Source organism: Pygocentrus nattereri, chromosome 10 (genome assembly GCF_015220715.1).
Source record: "Pygocentrus nattereri isolate fPygNat1 chromosome 10, fPygNat1.pri, whole genome shotgun sequence".
Classification (NCBI taxonomy): domain Eukaryota; kingdom Metazoa; phylum Chordata; class Actinopteri; order Characiformes; family Serrasalmidae; genus Pygocentrus; species Pygocentrus nattereri.
Window position 1 is genome coordinate 35,432,592 of NC_051220.1, and position 21,853 is coordinate 35,454,444.

Consider the following 21,853-nt stretch of genomic DNA (forward strand, 5'->3'; position numbering starts at 1 on the left):
GTTAATTCAGAGTCAACCACGAAGGACAAAAAGTAATCATAACATCTGGTGATCTGTTGATAAAGGGAATTATGTTTGGAATGCTGAAACGTCTGTAAGCAAGCAGTGGAAGTGTAGACAGCACACTAACTTGAGTGATGTACTTGAACTGTGACACTGTATATGGTATGGATGTACATGTATGGATTTATCACAGGGTGCTGGGGTATTTTTGACATTGCTGTCTTAAAAAAGTACTAAAAAAATATGAATCTGAATTTTATGAATCCTTACACCCCTATGCATTACACTGTGCATCAATATTTCCTGTGGCTAATGAGCACTGCGTCCCATAATCCACATGGCTGAGGGCTGAGTGGAAGTCAGATAGGCTGTACAGTTCCCAGACTCTCTCTGCTCTCTACAGGCCAGGCCACATTCCCAGCATTCCCTGGGGGAGGCCTCTTGAGTGGTCAAGCTATGAGGAGGAGGGGCTGGTGGTGCTACTGACAGCTGATCCGATGGAATGACCATTTTTGAAAGATAAAGTGGGGGAGAGACAAATAATAAACAGAACATACAGAAGCCCAGGCTTATCTGTGACCAGAGACACCCTCAGTATTTAGGGGAGGAACTGAGAGAAACGAAGGAATTTGGACTCTAAAAACACACGTGACAAGAGTGGCCCCTTATCTACACTCTACTTAGCCCTCTGATTAATGAATTAAGGCACTCATTAATATAATGAGGTTGTGAGACACCAAGTATTAGACTGTCATTACTGAAAAAGGCCCATTAAAAACCTCTTATAAATTCTATGGAACAGTAATAATGTGCTTATTCAGCATAATCAACTGTTATAGCTCACTAACAATAAGAACTGGAAAGGATCTCCATATGTAGATCATGTGGTTCAGATGAAACAGTCACCGTCAGATCAAAACCTCATGTCTTAGCATTTGAAAACCAGCAGCTGTCATGATAGCTGGACCAATAGAAATGAGCCAAATTACTTACTATTTATCATATTAACTTTTTTTTTCTTCCTTCTCAGAATCACCAATTTGTAGAGAACTTGTTCCAAAAGTGATGATATACTATGTGCCAAATCTTAAATCAATGCAATAGCAACCAGAGTTTCTTCTGTTCTGAACCAAGTGCTTTAGCCTCCTGGTTGAGGGAAGCATTACTAAAACCAAGTGACTAGAACACTAAACTGCTAGTGATGTTTCTCTCACCATGGCCTCCATGCGTGCTCTCCTCTCTTCCTCCTCTTTACGACGCTGCATGTTCTCCAGGTCCTGCCGAGCCTCATTGAACGACTGCAGGAAGGTGTCAAAAATCCCAAAGAATTCATCTGGCTGCATGCGTCCCTGCTCCTCTCCGAAGTGCTTCAGAGACTTCACAAACTGAGGAGAAGAACAGAGCAGGGGAACATCTCAATGAAGTAAGAAGCACTGTAGCACAGGTAGAAATGTCAAAATGTTATGTTGTCCATTAAGGAAAAACAGATGCCCAGAAAGGTCACTGTTCAGCTGCTTCACCTCCCATCAGTGAGAATCTTCCTTCAGTATTCTTAACTAACTAGAGATGCAGCGCTGGTCTGCTTCAGGGTGGCACTAGCAAATTGGTTGATAAAGTTGGTCCTTCAGAGGCAAGCAACTGTAACTATGGCTGGCATACCTCTGAAAAACTTGCCCAATTTTTTGAAGAGACTGGTGGAAATTGTTACTCATCTCTCCAAATGAAAACAAAAGAACGTGTGGAGGACCGCATCTAGCATCGGTGCCGGCGAGTTAGTTAGCAGCCGGACAAAGCTGGAGTACCCCCCCTCCCCCCACCCACAGATTCAGTTGTACCAAACGCCTTGTTTGTTCCTATTTTACTTTGACTGGTGTTTACATAAGAAAGCATTTAAACAACACTGACAATATGAACACCATTCATAAACATGCTCATCCACCTGGACGTCACTGAACACCCATGAAGCCCAGAGGCAGGATAGTGAGTCTGATAAGGCAGCACTGTGTGCGTGCAGTAACCAACAACACGGCTGCTGCAGCCAGGCCATTGCCTCCTGCCAGCTGTCCTACTGGTGCCCCTCTGCCTGCTTATCTGTGTACTGAGTGGGCTGTATCAATCATAGCCACATTCATCAACAACATGTACACTACCAACAAAAAAAATTCCTGTTTCTCCTGGGTGCGTGATGGAAGGTAATGCCTGATTTGACTACCATATGTCCTGTCTTATCAATACCACATGCCCACTGACCGCTGCCAGAAGGGAGAGAGAGAAACAGCAGAGAAACAGACAGACAAACATGGAATCTATTCAAAGGGGTGGTCAGGTAAAACCCAGCAATTTCATAGGACACTTTGCAATTTCTTGCTAAATGCCTGGGGGGAAAAAGTGTGTGGGAACATTATCAGAGAATATTTGTCAGAGTAAGAAGCATTAGCAAGGACGTATACTCGGCTCTGGAGTCCCCTTTGATGAAATCTAGTATCATTATCAGCTGTGAAAGGTATCAAGCTAACATGATAAACCACAGACATTACTATACAATAGTAAATGCTTGTAGTTGCTCAGTTTTGATTACCTCATAATACCTCATCATACCACAGTACAGACTAATGTGGCTCACAGAGCAGCACTGCTGAAGTGTACTGGGCCATTTATTAGTGTGGTTATTATTCTATGAAGATTAATAAAATCATTTTCCAATACAGTTTCACTTTGGAAAAACAAAGTAATTTTATCCCTTTTTAATCCCTCTACTATTTCACTCTGCGCTGAACACTGTATAGATTTATTTATGTGCAAGAATATATTATTATAATATATTATTATTATACATTATATTATTATACATTATTTTAAGCAGCATTCACTTTCCTGTGAGATGCGCTGATAACGGAGTGCAGATTTGTAACCAGCCCTCATGGCAGATATTTACTGTAAAACCATTTATGCACAGTAGCAAAACTTTTCTGTGGTGACTGCTTCATTGATGATAATAGACATAGTCTTACTTTATTTAACCGGGGTGGCCGTGCTTCACAGGAGCTTGGCTATGCCCCCCGCAGATAGATGTGAGAAAGAGTAGAAAGGAAAGACCAGTGGTGGACAGTAATGAAGTAAATGTAATTCATACTTAAGTAGTTTTTTCCTATATCTGTAAGTTTTTCAGTTTTTGGGTAACTTTTTTCTTTCAGTCCACTACATTTCAAAGTAAAACATCTTACTTTTTAGTACACTACACTAAGAAATCTGTCATTCCTTTTGTCTTTTGCATGTATAAAAAAAATGCAATGTCAAAATGAAAGCAGCACGAAGCAAGAACACCAGTCAGAGCACAGCGGTCACTTTGTTTCAAGCTTGTTTTGAGCTGTTGGACATACTGACTCAGTGCAAGTACACGGTTCAACATCAGTGCAGCAGTGTAAAACTTTGGGAGTCTCTATTGAACATAAATAATGTTCTAACCTAACTTTGTGTAAATAGACCACAATATAGAAATATGTACCCATATGCAAATTTGTTTTGACTAGTTTATGTTTATGAACAGAGACCTACAGATCAATATAGTAAAGGAAACTCATTTGTGATCCTGAGGTTAAAGCCAGTTTTTATTAAACTTAAACTTGTAACTAAGTTTCAAATAAACTGAAACTTTAATTCTATTAAAAGACTGGTTTACCAAGAGTGAAATTGGAGTATTTTCACCTAAAATGAAGCAAGAATCTTATTATAAAAATGATAACAGGACATTAGAGTCTTTTAGATACTTTTACTGGAGTAATATTTCACCTTGGGTATCTCTAACTCAAGTAACTGATTTGCGTACTTTGTCCACCACTGGGAAAAAGAGAGAAAGCAAGAGAGAAGAGAGAGAGAGAGAGAGAGAGAGAGAGAGAGAGAGAGAGAGAGAGAGAGAGAGAGAGAGAGAGAGAAAGAGAGAGAGAGAGAAAGAGTAAGCTAAAGCCAGAGAAAGAGTGAGGAAGAGCAAGAGAGAGAAAGAGAGACAAAGGGAGAGAATGGAGGGGAGACCATCGAGAGACAGAGACAAAGAGAGAGAGAGAGAGAGAGAGAGAGAAGGGGAGAGAGGAGAAAGAGGAAAGAGCAAGCTAGAGTGAGAGAGAGACAGAGAGAGAGAGAGAGAGAGAGAGAGAGAGAGAGAGAGAGCGAGAGAAAGAAGGGGAGAGAGGAGAAAGAGGAAAGAGCAAGCTAGAGTGAGAGAGAGAGAGAGAGAGAGAGAGAGAGAGAGAGGGAGGGAGGGCAAGAACAAGTCAGCCCAGTGTTGTGCCATGTGACAATGTTCTGGAGAACAGTAAACAATTCACGCTAAATTTGCTGATTTCACGCTGAATCTCGGCAGAGATTTCTCCTTTATTTTTGCTTCGGGCTCACTTGATTCTGAAAATCAGTGCTGAAAATGTTCAATACCAAGTTTGACAGTTTCGCAGTATCTCGACATTAATTTTTATGTATAAATACATTCTGTAAAAGAGGGTAAGGACTGCACTCATTCAGCTCAGCCTTTGCTCTTTAGGAGTGGTTTGGCATGCTGTAGTGTTAAATCCTGAAGTAAAGCCCTCCGTTTAGATATGATTCCTGCTCTAAAAGTGTAAATCCATTTTAAGGTCAGACGGCTTTGACTGCCAAGAGCATCCCGAATCCACAACAGATTTGCTCTGAAGTGCTCTACGTAGCATTTATCCTGGCTCCTGCTGGCTCCCCTCCCGCTGGGAGTTTGGCCAGTTCTGCTGTCTCTAAACTCTATGAAGTGGCGATGCATTAGGAACCAGTGTTTTAATTTCTTATTTGCAGGAAGTGTTTCTTAACTGCACTGCCTGTGTTGATGTGAAATCATGAAATAATATTGCAATCATCAATCAATCAAAAAAAAAAATCAACCCATTCTGAGCACATGTTGGATTTTTTTGACTACTGGGTCAAGCAGTAGCTTAACCAACTTTCCCCCTTTTCTGTATTTTAACACTTGCTATCTGATGTCGACCAGAGGTGGATGGGTTCCCCTTCTTAGTTTCTTAGTCTTAGTTGCTCTCAAGGTTTCTTTCTTTTACTCTTAGTGTTTTTCCTTGCCACTGTCGCCGTTGATGATGCTCATGGAGGCTTAGACCTGGGTTTTTCTGTAAAGCTGCTTTGCGACAACTCCTGTTGTAAAAAGTGCTATATAACTAAATTTTGACTTGAGATGAATTAAATTTGCTACATGAATATATATCGCTGTTGTCGGAAGAAAACCTCGTATCTCCGTTTTTGTCGTTTTCCAGTTTTTGTTATAATCTGAAAATATTTGTTCAAATTTCATGAAGAATGGACCAAATGAAACTTGAAAAATGACTTGAAAAAATATCTGGTTCCATTGACTTGCATTAAAAATAAAAGCATGTTTTTCCTTCTCCTGTAAAGAGCGATAGTTATTATCAAAGTAAGTAAAAAACACAGCACCTGTGTTGATGTACTATACTGTTCAAATGTTGGGAAACACATCATTAATAATTGTTAATTATCATTAATAATTTATGCAGTGCAGATTAAAATACTTCAAAATGTTGACACCAAAATTTAAATCTATTACAATTTAGAGTATTTTGTCAATAATGACAAGTTACAACATGGTAAAAATAGCAAATGTTAATACGTAATAAAGTCCTATTACCTATTTCTAGTAATTTCATGTCATAGCTGACCTTTTTGAATGAGACATTCTGGATATTTTCATTCATTCCAAGTTCATTCTTCATCTTACTCTGTTTCCCCAGTTACTGTAGAATCATCCACAGCTGTGTTTAGCACTAAAAATGCAACATTTTTTTACAGCTCCCACAAAATTGCTTGAAATTTTCTAAATGACTGCATCATACTGCAATTATATTTGTTTTATATGACTGAAAACAGTGATTCCAAATGCACTTATCCATGTGCAACCAACACATCTGAGTCATGTTAATTCAAAGCACTACTTACTTTAAACATACTATACTTTGTATACTCCAAGCCTAGTGTATGCAACTGGGACATCAGTGGTGCTGGATGGCCTGCAAGTGTTTATATATTGATTACTTTATGCACTATATAAGCTTAAAGAGTGATGATTGTCTATGATCTATGGTTTCTTCAGCTCTCCAAAGATACCCAGCACACCTGTGTCAATGTATTCGACAGCCTTTGGTGCCTCTCAGCTTTTTTATATACTGCCCTGTGTCTCACTGAGCCCAATATTTATGTTATTTTGGGGTTACCTCATGTTAGCACCAAGAGCAGTGAGAGCGTGGCCCCAGGAAGGCTGCGAGGAGGCGGCTGGGCTGCAGGAGTACAGCAGTGCTTTTGTTTCCCCGCAGCAAAACGTTTCAGGGTCAGGCTTTTCCCGTGACGTTTCTCCAAACACTCTTCATTTTTTATGGCACTCCTTAAATAAATAATTAGGCTAGTGATGGGTGGGAGCACAGTGCAGGCTGTGTGGTTTGAGACTCAGCTCTAAGCTTTCTGGGCAGTATGTGGTCACTCATCCTCAATCACACGTTCCACCATCACAAGGAGTAGGAAGTCACAAAAACACATGCATAGAAACACAAACGTACAAAGCCTGAACAATGAAATATAATATCCAATAGTGCAGTTTTCAGTGACAACATTGTTTTATTACACCTCACACCCTTTTTAGGAGACTTCCTTTCAGTTTAGCAAAGAAATCTGCATGGATATTTATCCACACCTCAAAAGTTCAGTCTTAGAAGTTGGTTGCATTTTCTGCTTCTCACAAACCTAGTAATCCTAAACATGTTCAGTAATGTTCTAGACTCTAGGATAGTCAGTCCTAAAAACACCAAAAAAAAGCAGCTTTTGTTTCATTTGTTCCAAATTCTATACTGTCTATTTCCTTTTTTTCTGTCAGGACTTCTTGACAGCTTCACAGCCTTTCAGACCCACAGCACCGAGTTGTCTCCTCACAGTGGAAGGATGGACAGAAACTACACAAGCACTACACAAAAGACAATTCTGTGGGTCTGGTCACTCCCAGGGGGGCTTAAGAATACTTTTCTTTTAAATTCTTAAGAGATGGGGAGCAAGGGCACTGAGACTCAGCCAAATTTCAAAAGAGAAAGCTCTCTTTACAAACAGAAAAAGAAGCTCAGAAGAAGTCAGGGCCAGCCCCTGGGTTCCCCTGGGACGTTTAAGTCATCACACCGAGTCGGCAGGGGTACATAAAGGCTTTTCTTTTCTCTCTCGCTCCCTTTTTCCTCCCTGACTCTCTCCCTCCATGGTTCCAAGATGTTAGGCCCTGGCCTATGCACAGGCTTGGCAGGGCAGCACGCTCTTGTGTGTGAAGAGCAATGGAAGCCCACTGAGCCCAATCCCTGGGGCCATCTCACACACAACCCCCCCTGGCACAACACACCCTAGCTCTACTGACAGCCAGTCGAAGACAACTCGGCTGGAAAACACCTCACATCTCCACAACAACTCTCAAAGCAAGCGCACAGAGAGAAAAACACTTTCGTTATTAGGGACAAGGGAAAAATAACCAAGCCCTGTCTTGCTCTCTTCTTGTGAATTCCTCTGTGCAATTGCATCTGGCTTAGATGAAAGCTCAGTAAATGAGTTCCATGGAGCAGAGATGGGGAGAGTAGGTGGTTTTCTTTGATGAATACGCAGACACATTTATTAGATTAGGCTGCGGAACTTCAGCAGGCCCACGCAAATTGGTGAAAATAGACCTAAAGCATTAGATCAGTGGAGTTAAAACCTGAGGGGTGCGGTAATGATGATTGATTGAATGGACAAGGATCCTTACCTTTTCCTTAGCCTCGTTCAGCTGATCTTCCAGCTCGGAGAAGCTAAAACTGGCCACTGTAATGAAGTCGCTGACCACGGGCACAAACTTATCCCCTCTGTCCCGTACCCGGCTCTGCTGGTACTGCAGCTCCTGCAGATTCATGGCAGACATGGTAACATTAAAAACATTACAGGTCTTTAAAATAGGTGAAACGATGCTTTGACATCTTTATCACAATTAATTACATCACAAAAAGCTTTTCTGAGCACTAACTAGCTTCAAGTATTGTAGGTGTTAAATTGGTTAAATAGGATAAATGACGTTAAATTCTAGTAATTTTCAAGATTTCTACATGACCACAAAATAAAGTCATTCAGAGAAACTAAGGAGTGAAATGTCTCAAAAAGCTACATCACAGGAAGCTAGTACATGAAATGCTTATGAATATGTGCATCTGAGGCCTGAGACATTGTTTCATAATAGTTTTGAGAAGGTTTTATCACAACCATCACAACCCCTGGTTCAAATCCCACCATTGAAACAATGCACCATTACCCATGAAATCACTCTGAAGGACTGTTTACACCTCAAACACTGAATTATATAGAAATTATTAAAAACTTTGTGGAATTTTCCTCTAATGTCAGAGAACTAAGGGTCAGGCAAGCACATCACACTATACTAGTAAGAGTCCTTTGATGAGATGCCTAGTGCTATGTTTACACACCTCTGTATCATGATTAAGCAGGAAGTCACCGTGGATAAGAGTGTCAGCTAAATGCATAAATCTAAATGTAGTCATCAATGCAGCAGCACTGTGGAGCTGCAATAATAAATTACCGCTTCTTTCATCTGTTGTATTGCTTACGCAGTGCTAAGACCCTGTGCATCATTGCTGCTAGAGAGTATTAGTGAAATAAGCTGGAAGTTGTGAAGCTGAAACTACATGGAGAAAAAAATAAATCACTGCACTCATAAGTTCTTGAAGCATTTTTTAAAAATGCGGTATGGATGGTGCACTGTGTCTGTTCCAACTCAAGTATATTCTGATCTGCATTGTGAAAACGTCTTTATGTATCGTGATATACTTTTGTCATACTGCCCACTCCTTGTCATCGTTCTCTTTCAGTTTCCTACCATTTCCTCCTCATCAACTCTAAATACAGTCCATGTGTGTCTCTGACATCTTGTGCCTTCATGTGTTGCTATTAAACTGTCCACACGCCACTGTTTTCCATGGCGCGCAGACAACGAGATTAATGCGCACACTCAGCTCTGAGGCATGCCTTTGCTTGGCCCCGTCCTCTAGATGCCTCTGTCTTAATTACTTAATGAATACGTCCATTGGTGTACATCACACATAATCGTCATGCTCTCGTTTTGGTGGTCAGCTTCTGACAGTGGCTGTGTGAAGTGCGGGAGAGTGGTGAGAGGATGATTTGAGCTCATTCAAATCATGGAACAGACTCCTTTTCCATTATGTAAAAATGAGAAGAAGACACCGTATGGCCTGAACGTGACTTGTCTGAATTCACAGCTAAATAGTTTCACCACTAAATGCTTCCCCCTGTCAGCCAATTCGTAGCTCATATTAACTTGGACCCAAGGCGTAATTTATACCATACACTGGAATACTCGTTAGAGTGACCAGAGACAATCGCTCAGACGTGCACAAGAATTCATGTCATGCGTTTCACTTCCACTTTTTCTCCAGTTTGAGGTGGTTTTAATTGGTAGTTTTAGTTGAATACATGAAGGAGATCCATGTGTTTTTGCCACAGTTAAATGCCAATAAAGTGCCACTCTCGTTTATTACACTGCTTTGAACTGACCAGAGGAATGAACAATAGTTCATTCAATAGTTCAAAACAATACTCACTGCCTCCAGAGCTTTCAGTCCACTCTTTATGCTGTACACTTCCTTCTCCAGTTCAGCCAGACTGAGCACAGAGGAAGAACAGATGGTGACAAAGTTTGATCATCACAAGCACATATGCCCCACAGTACGTTAACCCTCAGAGACCTGCTGTTGCAAAATTGCAATAATCGTCTATTTATACCTTAAATACCTTAAAACCCTAAACCTTAATTACATTTACTGACTAAACATTTCATTGTGTTATACCAAAAAAAAAAACACAAACCTACCAAAACATTACCAAATGTTTCAGTAGTGACAATTAGCTAATTAAGAATAACTCAAAAACGCATGTCAGTACATGACTAGTGAATGTAGCGTTGAACAGCTGTAAACACATAAAATCACATTTTTCTGATGGTTTGTGCTGGTAATGAAAATATGCACCTTCATATTTAACATGTCATTTAATGTCTGCTAACTCTGAGCTACTCAGGTTGATCGTGCCACTCACTTGACTTTGGCTGCCTCTGGTACGGTAAGCAGATCCTGCTGGACGTTGAGGGTTTCGGGATAGTTCTTCTCAAAGATCATGATCAGGTAGTGCAACATGGTGATGTTCCTGTAGGAGATTAGGATACAGCAGGTGGGTTTCTCTCTTCCTTAGTTCAGAGCACTAAAGTTTCATCCAGAGTACTGAATGAATACGTTTTTACAAATCAATATATTCAAGAATGGTTACTGAATTTCATGGTGCTTTAAATATTTCAACCCTTTTAACTCTGTTCAACTTTTCTCTTAACTACATAACTTGCATATTATTTTTAAGTTACTGAATAATAAAACATCTTTCGAGTTCAATAACTGAATAATAAGCCCAGAGTTGAAAGGGTTCATGACGGCGCCATTCAGGTACAAAGTCCCACAGTAAGACTGCTCAGCTGTCAATGAGTAAAGAGCTTGGTGCAAGATTGAGAGACCACCCTTCACTTATTGAACTTTTGCAGTCAAAATAGCCATTAAGTTCAAGTTTATTTTTTAGTGTAAGAAAAAAACAGAAAAGACATATTTAACAAAAACTACAAAGAGGCTTAAACTATTCAATACTATTTAATGACGCAATATAATATGAATTTTGTAGTGTTAAGTACATCCATCTCTCTAATATGAAAGCTTTAATCACTACTTATCTGATGGGGACAGTTTGGTGGTCTACCAGGTCTTGCACGGTTGTTGAGAGTCTGATTTTCTTTATAACGATTACTACTAAACTTCTTTTCCTTTGCCATTCTCCCTCTTTATGCAAGAAGACCATCTAATCATCAGAAGTACACTATATGGACAAAAGTATTGGGACACAGGAGCTTCCCATTCTACATCCAATGGCATTAATATGGGTTTGGTCCCCCCTTTGCAGCTGCAACAGCTTCCACTGTTCTGGGAAGCTTTATACAATATTTTGGAGAGTGTCTGTGGGAATTTTTTCCCATTCACCCAGAAGAGCATTGGAGAGGTCACTGATGTTAGATGAGAGGGCCTGGCTCCCAATCTCTGTTCTAGTTCATACTAATGGTGTTCAGTGAGGTTGACGTCAGGGCTCTGTGTGGGCCAGTTAAGTTCTTCTAATCCAAACTCACCCAGCCATGTCTTTATGGACCTTGCTTTGTACACTGAGGCTCAGTCATGCTGGAACAAACTGTCTTGGTCTGCTGAAGTATTAAGATTTACCTTCACTGGAACTAAGGGGCCTAGGTCAGCACCTGAACAACCCCATATCATTATCCCTCCTCCACCAAACTACATTTGGCACAATGCAGTCTGGCAGACAACTTTCTCCTGGCATTGGCCAAACCCAGACTTGTCCATCAGACTGACAGATAGAGAAGCATGATTAGTCACTCCACAGAATACATTTTTACTGCTCCAGAGTCCAGTGGCGATGAGCTTTACACAACTCTTTCACATGCTTGGCATTGTGTTTGGTGATGTAAAGCGTGTGTGCAGCTGCTCAGGTTTGGAAACCCATTTCATGAAGCTCCCAGGGAACTGTGGTTATTGAGTCAGCAGAGTGTTGGTGACTTATGTACTGTGGAATATCCAGGAGGGAAGAAATTTTGCAAACTGACTTGACGCAATGGTGGCATCCTATTACAGTACCACACTGAAACTCACTGAGCTCTTTAGAACAATCTATCCTTTTACAAATGTTTGTAAAGGTCGACTGCACGACTAGGTGCTTGATGTTATACACCTGTGGTGAAAGGATTGAATAAAACACCTCCATTCAATGATCAACATGTGTGTCCCAATACTTTTGTCCATACAGTGCATCTCCTAAGAAATGAATACCTTGTGCTTAATGTTGTTTTGCTGTTTTGACTGGAAACTAAATAAATAAGGGATGTACTGTAGCTTTTGTAGCACTGACCTGTCTATGCTTGATTTGGTGTCTGCGATCTTGTTCAGACTGGACACCTTAAAACCATAAGCATTCCCCCTCTGTCCTTTATTCAAGAAGTTCCCAAAGGCCAGAACCACCTCCAGAATCTGAGTCAGGTGCTTACTCCTTATCACCTCACGAGACGCGTGGAGAATGGCTGAGGAAAGAGCAGAGGGAAGAAGATCAAGGAACTGATGACTCACAGTGTATACAGAATACAGAAAGCATGGTATAAGTATTCCTGTTTTCTTTTCTGAGAAGTAGTGACAAGTAGGAAAAGGGAACACTACATACAATAATACCTAGAACAATAGCTCCATATGAACTCCTTGTAGGCACATTATTTTATGCACTGCTGCTTCATAGAATTCTGTATGTTAAACCAAGTGCAATATTTTGTTGGTTAAAAGGTTGAAAGATCTTCCACACCAACGGTAATGACGTCAGCCGTGCACTATGCCTTCAACTTCCCTCGAAACCAAATCGTCCATCATCCTGTCTTTACCCTAAACCGTTCAAAACGCACGTTTTGATCAATGAGATCAATGCCACAGAACTACACAGGGTTCAACAAGACAAGTTTTCATCCGTCTTTCTCTCTATTCCACAAATCAATTTTTCAGGAAAACATGGAGGGGAAAAAAAACAAAAAAAATAAAAATCAAAACCACCAAATTTCCCAAAAAGCCCCTGGCTACGGGACAGAACTGGTACTTAACCTCAAAATGCACTCTGAACTCCATGCTGGTTTTATAAATTCCTCTATCCGTGTGCGTCTAAGGGTTTCATGAACTGGTTTCAACCCTCATCTGCTCTCCCTACACTGGGATTCCCATCATGATCTCACGTTACTGGCGTAGGCAGCATTGCGCACTTCTGACGCCTGGCCCCTATTTTCTCTTCACCCACTCCCATACAACAGCACGCTCCCAGAGGAGCTTCGCTAAAGTTAGCCTCAGCCTCCAACTCATGCTAAAACACTCAAAATGCCTCCATGTTGACACAAGTGAACAAGCAAAGGCATGGTCAGAGAAATCCTGGCCAGCATTTGTTGTTCCTCGCTGATGCTAGTTAAAGACATTCTCCATAGTCTATAAAGCCAATTTAGGCTCTAGTCCTCCGCTGCGTGGTCCTGGGTGGCCTCTTCTTTGATTTATGCTCTCAGACAGGGCATGGCAGGGAAAGTGTGGGACCGTTCTCATTCTCAATGTTAACTGACGCACCCGTGTGCGGGATTCCACCCAGACGTCCAGCTAAGATAAAACAGGACAAACAGGTGGGGCTAGTAATGTAGCTTGTTAGCAACAGATGTTTCTTTATTGCATGAGCTGCATGACCTTTTTAACCCTGCACTGCTTTTGTACCTCAGCCAATTTATCTTCATTTTCTCATGAAACGATTTGTCCTGAGAGAGCCTCATGAAAGTGGTGAATTCAACTGCACTGCTTTTGAAATGTTATTGTAGATTGTAATAATGTTCAATAAAGTATGCACTTATTTTTGGCCAATAGAGGATTCTTAGGCTGTTTTCATGTGTTGCTGTCCTTGTATATCCATTGTTTCAAGATTTTTAAAAATGTGTGCTGCCTTTTGCAATGTGTGAATATTTAATATAAATAGACAAACAGAAAGAGTAGAATAATCTTGATATATTAACTTTCTTTCAAAGTTAACCCTATAAGGCTAATGCAAAAATGTCCAAGTTAAATTCCAACTCCTTGAGACCATCGGTGGTTCCAAAACATACTTTGTCATATTCTTCATAGTTTTCATATTTCATAAGCCATTTTCAAAAAGTGGGTGTCCTATGAGGCTGTAACTGTCTTCTTTCCAGTCAAATAGATGGTGATGTAATTTTAAACCCTTAGAATAGAAGAAGCTGAACTCACATTTTTTGCTCTACTGAAAGTCGACCCATTTTTCCACAAATACAAGGTATAAACTATAAACAGATGGCATAGCTTCAGTGCTAAACTCTAAAAATAAAATATATATATATATACACACACACACAGCTCAAAAAAATAAAGGGAAAACTTAAACAACACAATATAACTCCAAGTAAATCAAACTTCTGTGAAATCAAACTGTCCACTTAGGAAGCAACACTGATTGACAATCAATTTCACAGCTGTTGTGCAAATGGAACAGACAACAGGTGGAAATTATTGGCAATTAGCAAGACACACTCAATAAAGGAGTGGTTCTGCAGGTGGGGACCACAGACCACTTCTCAGTACCTTTCTGCTTTCTGGCTGATGTTTTGGTCACTTTTGAATGTTGGTGGTGCTTTCACACTCGTGGTAGCAGGAGACGGACTCTACAACCCACACAAGTGGCTCAGGTAGTGCAGCTCATCCAGGATGGCACATCAATGCGAGCTGTGGCAAGGTTTGCTGTGTCTGTCAGCGTAGTGTCCAGAGGCTGGAGGCACTAACAGGAGACAGGCCAGTACACCAGGAGACGTGGAGGAGGCCGTAGGAGGGCAACAACCCAGCAGCAGGACCGCTACCTCTGCCTTTGTGCAAGGAGGAACAGGAGGAGCACTGCCAGAGCCCTGCAAAATGACCTCCAGCAGGCCACAAATGTGCATGTGTCTGCACAAACGGTTAGAAACCGACTCCATGAGGATGGTATGAGGGCCCGACGTCCACAGATGGGGGTTGTGCTCACACCCCAACACCGTGCAGGATGCTTGGCATTTGCCAGAGAACACCAGGATTGGCAAATTCACCACTGACGCCCTGTGCTCTTCACAGATGAAAGCAGGTTCACACTGAGCACATGTGACAGACGTGACAGAGTCTGGAGACACCGTGGAGAGCCATCTGCTGCCTGCAACATCATTCAGCATGACCGGTTTTGCAGTGGGTCAGTAATGGCGTGGGGTGGCATTTCTTTGGAGGGCCGCACAGCCCTCCATGTGCTCGCCAGAGGTAGCCTGACTGCCATTAGGTACCGAGATGAGATCCTCAAACCCCTTGTGAGACCATATGCTGGTGCGGTTGGCCCTGGGTTCCTCCTAATGCAGGACAATGCTAGACCTCATGTGGCTGGAGTGTGTCAGCAGTTCCTGCAAGATGAAGGCATTGAAGCTATGGACTGACCCGCCCGTTCCCCAGACCTGAATCCGATTGAGCACATCTGGGACATCATGTCTCGCTCCATCCACCATCCACGTTGCACCACAGACTGTCCAGGAGTTGGCAGATGCTGTAGTCCAGGTCTGGGAGCAGATCCCTCAGGAGATCTGCCACCTAATCAGGAGTATGCCTGGGTGTTGTAGGGAGGTCATACAGGCACGTGGAGGCCACACACAATACTGGGCCTCATTTTGACTTGTTTTAAGGACATTACATCAAAGTTGGATCAGCCTGTCGTTTGTTTTTCCACTTTAATTTTGTGTGTGACTCCAAATCCAGGCCTCCATTGGTTATTAAATTTGATTTCCATTGATGATTTTTGTGTGATTTTGTTGTCAGCACATTCAACTTTGTACAGAACAAAGTATTCAATGAGAATATTTCATTCATTCAGATCTAGGATGTGTTATTTGAGTGTTCCCTTTATTTTTTTGAGCAGTATATATATATATATATATATTTTTTTTTTTATAAAATAATACAAAGAGCATCTAAGATTTTTGGCTTTCAGTAGTAGATTGTAAGCATACAGAAATGTGTGCTCATAAAACACATTTTCTGCTCATTTAAGGTGAGCTTTAAAAAAAATGACATTTATTTCATGCAGTTACTGAATAATTTGCCTTATGATTTGGTCATGTAAATTCAGATGGACAAACCAAAATATATGGAGAATAAGAAATTAATTTTTATTGACTCTATACTAATAGAGTTAACACAATTTCTGAATGCTGTTGTTACTTTTTGATACATAAAGAACATGACCCATTCAGTTTGTCTCACAAACTACCATTTTGAACAAGCAAACACACAAATAGGAATATAATTCACACATCAGTCATGTTTTATCGTTAGTGAGATTAAAGAAATCAGTAATAAGTGCTTACTGTACTGAACTGCGCTCGGAGCTCATGCATTCGCTCTGGAAAAAAAACCCCACAGTGTTTCTGACAATAAAAGAAGCCTAATGCATCTTTGAGACAGTGATAGAAAACTTGGCCCCACACAATGCTCAGATTCCACATAGTAAATCTGATAAAATCGGGACATAAACATGGCGTAACTCCTCTGGCAGTAATTTAAATGAGCAGTTTTTTGGGGTCTGGTACAGAGTTTGCTGTGTTCACGTGGTTAAGGATGCTTTTCTTTCCATTTTGTGAGTGATGACCGTGACATTAATCTCGCTTTCTTATGGTTACTATGTTGCTGTCTTTTGTTATGATGCCTGTCTCTTATTTGTCATATTTGACTGTGGAAATAATTCCTACACAGTCTTACTTGATATTCCATGTATTTTTAAAAATAATTCCACACTTTCTTCCTCAGGTTTGCGGGGGGGTGCTGGAGCCTATCCCAGCGGTCACTGGGCGGAAGGCAGGATACACCCTGGACAGGTCGCCAATCCATTGCAGGGCAGATATACCAAAATACCAAATATCGTACCAAAATAATTAAATATAATTGAATCTTGGTGAAATGTGAGGTTTCAAAACTCACTGAATCATTTCCTAAGGAATCATAATTTCGTCATTGTGAAGTCAGAAATTACACCCCTACTCAAACCCATTTAACCACATGAGCCTGACACGCCTGGTACCAGACCCAAAAACAAACAAACACACATTTAAATCTGCGGCTAGAGAAGTTATTCCACCTGTACCTCCCCACTGGCAACAAGAAAACCATCTAATCAATTTCAGCGTGTAGAACTGGAGCTTCATGGGCTACAACGTTTTTCCATCACTGTATAAAAGATGTACGAGGCTTCCTTTCTCATTGGATGCACCACGTTTTTCAGTGTGAGCATGTGTGCCTATTCAAATTTTAGGGGCAGTCGTGGGCTGGAGGTTAGGGAACTGGCCCTGTGACTGGAAGGTTGCCGGTTCAATCCCCAGTGCCGACAGTCCATGACTGGGGTGTCCTTGAGCAAGACACCTACTGCTCCCTGGGCGCCGTGGATAGGGCTGCCCACCCCTCCGGGCAAGTGTGCTCACGGCCCCCTAGTGTGTGTGTCTGTTCACTAGTGTGTATGTGGTGTTTCACTTCACGGATGGGTTAAATGTGGAGGTGGAATTTCCCCGTTTGTGGGATTAATAAAGTATCACTTAAAGTATAAGTGACAATGGTAAGATCTTATAACTGGCTTGTTTAATCAGAGTAATAATAAAGTATGAATGAATTATACTCCTATTCATGTGTTTTCTTGGTCAAAATGGTATAAAATAAAAAAAAAAAAACTCAGAATCTTTAGATACCTTCCACATATAAATACATATACATATGAAATAAACACAACAGCATATAGATTTTGCATTATTAACAGAAAACAGTTGATAAAATGTCTTAAAAGGGTTAACATCTTAAAGGGTTAACAAAAGGATTCTGTTTGGAGGGGGGTGAGGGGGAGTTAGGGGGAGTTAGGGGTGGCTAAGTTGCTGTAGTGGCCTTCCAGGTGAGCCAAATGTGTTAATGAGGTCTACAGAGGGGTCCTGAGCCAGACAGCAGGGCAGCTTCTGTTCACACACGACAAACACACATAGCACACATGCATCGCACACACAATACCCTTTGCATGAAGTGTATTCTAACTCTTTGAAGCAGTGAGCAGTGTTTATAAGAGAGTGACTCCCCTCTCAACATTTGCCAGCTTTCCAAAACAGCCTCCCTGGTAACCCCATTCTTTATTTAAACTGGAGAGAAACTCAAGCACAGCAGCCATACACACACACACACACACACACACTAACACTGTGTAGTACCCCACTCCTACCCCACTCCCTCTCTCTCTTTCTTTCCTTCAGACCCAGACAGACAGAAGTTATGGGCATCCCTGTTAAGTTCTCTTGAGAATGAACTGTTCTGTATTACTTGGAAGTGGCTTTGACTTGTGAGTTTACAGTGCAATACCACACACAGTAATCAAAAACTTACCCTCAACCTTTGGCTTCGTTTCTGCGAGTCGTTCTGCAAACTTCTTTTTGAAGAAGAGAGACTGGAGCCTTTGCTGGTAGTGGTCAATCCTAAAAGAGACAGAAAGGCAAAGAAAAAAAGTTACACTTAAAAAAACTGAGAAGAACCCTTTTTATTTCCTAATAGACCTTTCAATGGATACCTCTTTAAAGAACCTTGGAGATCATTAAAGGCACATACCAGAGCTGCCCAAAGTGTGGTCCATGGGCCAAAGTAGGCCCATGAAGACTTATTTACCTTTTAACATTTAGAAAATGTTGTAGTTTGTTAGTATTTTATAAACAAAATATAGTATAATGTAGTATAGTGTTTAATGTGAAGTGTAAAAAAGTTTTTCTGCCTTCTTTATTTTTCATGTTTTGTTTTTTAGGCTCTCAGTCCACCACAAACAATGCAGTTTGGACCCCCCAGGTGAAAAGTTTGGACACCCTTACTGTACACAAATTCAAGCTTTTTCCTAGAATTGTCCATCCAAGCCAACAAACATTCAGGAACCTTTATTTGTGGAGAGTCACCAGGGGAGAGAGTCATTTCAAAGAACACTGGTCTCCTCCACATAAATTCCAAAGCTTTTATCATTAATAAGCTACAGCAAGCTTCAAACGTTCTTAGAGAATCTTGTGTAAGATGCAGGGGACCCCCCTCCGCCTAAGGAGGAGGCGGAGTGCATATTGAATGATAAAGAGGGAAAATAATAAAGTGTTTGGGGCGCCGGTGAGACTAGAGAGGAGGTAGTGGAAATTCAAGAGACCACAGGCTCATTTCATAAAAGACAAAAACATGCCATTAGTAATCAAGGAGACCACAATGAGAGGGAACTCTCGTTCATGAAAACGGGATGTTTTTCATTTGCACATGAAAAGAGCACTTATCTTAGACAAAGATATACTGTACTTCCATATTAAACCAGTACAGTGTTGCTCCCAAACTAAGCTTTACCTCAGCTCACACTCATTGCAGGGTTCATTTATAACGGTCTAAGCAACAATCTTCTAAATGACCAGCCCTCACCTGCTCATCTCAAAGAGGAAGCGGTCAGCCCGGGCCATGCGCTCCAACTCATGCTTGTGCTCCTCCAGGAGGTCAATGTCGCTCTTCTCAGGCACAAATTTAAGCAGCTGCCAACAAAAAGAAGCACAGATTATCCATACATTGTATTATAGATTCAAATCCCTATGTCAGGAATCTATAAGTTACCCCCTTAAACTGAAGACTTATTATTCCATTTTAATCTGAATACTTTGCATTCTGCTAAGAAGCTAATATGCGAGTCACATAATAACAGGAGTGAGGATCCACATATTGGGCCTTTTGGGGGCAAGTTAAAAAATTTCCAGTTTTTCCGAATCCAAACGTAGCCAATCAGCCATGTTTGGTATCACTGCTTCTTCAATTTTGCACTTCAAGGCTAGTGCAGCTAACAAGTAATGAAAGCTTACAGCCACCATTTAGCATTTTTTGCAAGGTGCATGCCTAAAACATCACATAATTGCCTCAAACTACAGCTGTTAAGTAGTCTCAAATAGACTTGGACAAACTTAATATACTGTAAATGCAGAAAACCATGAACAAAGTAGTAGCTTCTAGACGGCTGCTACTACCATTTTCGAGTATGCAGTGATATTTTTTCCATTATTATCAATTACAGCATGACACATAGTGTAAGAAACTACACAAGCATGTCTGTTTTGGACCAAAGTATCACTTGAAGGGATGATATAAATAATAATTCTTCTTTAAATATAGTACATACTTAACCACATCAAATAGTCACAAGCATAGCAGTCCTGCAGCTGAGATGTCAACACTGTAAGCTTCAGAATACCTGCTCTAACATATCTTTAGCCAGCTCCTCTCTCTCATCCATTTCCAGAATGGCTCTCTTGATCTCCTCATTGCTCATTTTCAACCTGCATGGGCAGAAATAATAAGAAATAATGAGAGGGGCTGGGTCCACATTCAAGTAAGAGTTATAGCTGACAAGTACAAGTAGCCTGAACTGAGCAGGAAGAAAAAAAAAATATCCTAAAAAGTCCTGATTTTCCTTCTTAAATATCATGGATCCAGCATTGATCAGCACAGAACCTAGAGTTTGTTATTATTGAGTTATTGTAGCTTTTTAGGTCTATAATGAAATGCTAAAGCACCAAATTGAGAAGTGTGAGTACCACCAAAGTAATCCAACAGCTGAGCCAACAGAACAAAGTTATATTAATCCCAAAATAGGAATTAATAACTAAGTGAGTACATGGCTAAAGTGAGACTAAAGAAAACTGGACTCCTAGCTCAAAGGTTAGGCGATACGGCAAAAATACCACATTGCGATAGTTAAAGGCACTTTCTCTATACATGACAGGTACCATGATGGTTACATTTTCTGGGTGTGATGGGCTGGAACAGACAGATTGCACCAGTAGTGGCATTTAAAAAAATAAAACTCAAAATCCATGAATACAAATGATTTTTATTAAAAATTTCACATCCTGCACTGCAGTAAATCCAATTAAACACAAGTAGTCAGACCTGTGCTCTTTAAGCACGGACTGTATTCATAATATGCTTAGAAAAAAAAAAGTATAGAGGGGTTTATTGTGTCATTTTTTATTATGACACAATAAAATATTGTCATATTGCCCATCCCTACGTCCAGTTACTTAATTACACAGAAAAAAAACTGAACGGTCACATTTGAATCGGTCAGTGTTTTTGTGCATCTGATGCGCAAAGCATGCTGGAACACTAAGCGTGGGCTTCATCACTTGAGCATCATGTAATCACACACCCAAACATGTGAAATGAACCTTGGTGACCTTACTCACATACACACAGCAGTGACTGTGTTGGGGTTAATCAATGCTTTGCTCTGTAAGCTGTGATCAATAGGGGCCTGACTGCTCTACAAAGCTCCATCGATCTCGTGCTGCCCTCATTAGGATGTTAGCTGCCCCCTGGGCCTGCCGGGCCAGACTGAGCTTTCTCTAGCTCTAATGCATTCTCCAAAATTTGGCACAGATGTAAACAAAACAGGCTGTTTTATCTGTAGAGCTGACTGCCCATGTGTGGAATTTTAACTAACCCTTCAAGGTCACAACGAGGTAAAGCATAAAAGAACTATAAAAAACATTTTTAGTCTGATGATGATCTGAAACGAACACAAAGTCCTGTATACCAACACAAATCTTTCCTGTATTGACACAGACACAAAATGAATTTGGATGCTTATAATAGAAGGAGATTTCTCTTCCACCGATTTCTCAAAATGATTTAATTATGTAGAAATTGAGATGTAAACAGTCATTCAAACTTATGGAGTCAGCGTTGTCCACAGTAGTGACAGGAACCAGACGTCTGAAGAGTTTAATGCCAAAGTTATTGTATCAAAATGGTTATGGATATGCTGCCTGATGCCTGAACCAATTGTTTTGAAGAAACTTTGGCCTTACTTTTGTTGTTTTTTTTAAACTCCTTCATGGTCCATAATGAAAACCTTCTGTTTCAGTTTTAATATTGGTTTATTATTTAATACTGTATTAACTTTACATATAAAAAGTCAAAAGACATATAAATTCACTGGTCATTTTAGAAACTGTAGACATTGCGACCCCTGGTTCCTATCACCACCACTGTAACGAAACAGGAGTTGGTAAGCTTTTCTA

The 21,853-nt window shown here is 40.7% G+C and overlaps 1 protein-coding gene across 5 annotated transcripts in view; it reads right to left on the reverse strand.

Moving 5' to 3' along the window:
• daam2 (dishevelled associated activator of morphogenesis 2) overlaps window positions 1–21,853 on the reverse strand; it is a 139,712-nt gene that overhangs the window by 5,011 nt on the left and 112,848 nt on the right. For all 5 annotated transcript variants that reach the window (XM_037542210.1, XM_037542209.1, XM_017690751.2 and 2 more), the window contains 8 exons: window positions 20,023–20,107; window positions 19,209–19,315; window positions 18,159–18,247; window positions 12,073–12,241; window positions 10,159–10,266; window positions 9,666–9,726; window positions 7,805–7,936; window positions 1,218–1,388 (listed from right to left, as the gene is read on the reverse strand). In XM_037542210.1, the coding sequence (XP_037398107.1) occupies window positions 1,218–1,388; window positions 7,805–7,936; window positions 9,666–9,726; window positions 10,159–10,266; window positions 12,073–12,241; window positions 18,159–18,247; window positions 19,209–19,315; window positions 20,023–20,107 (922 nt within the window). The remainder of the gene's footprint in view (window positions 1–1,217; window positions 1,389–7,804; window positions 7,937–9,665; window positions 9,727–10,158; window positions 10,267–12,072; window positions 12,242–18,158; window positions 18,248–19,208; window positions 19,316–20,022; window positions 20,108–21,853) is intronic.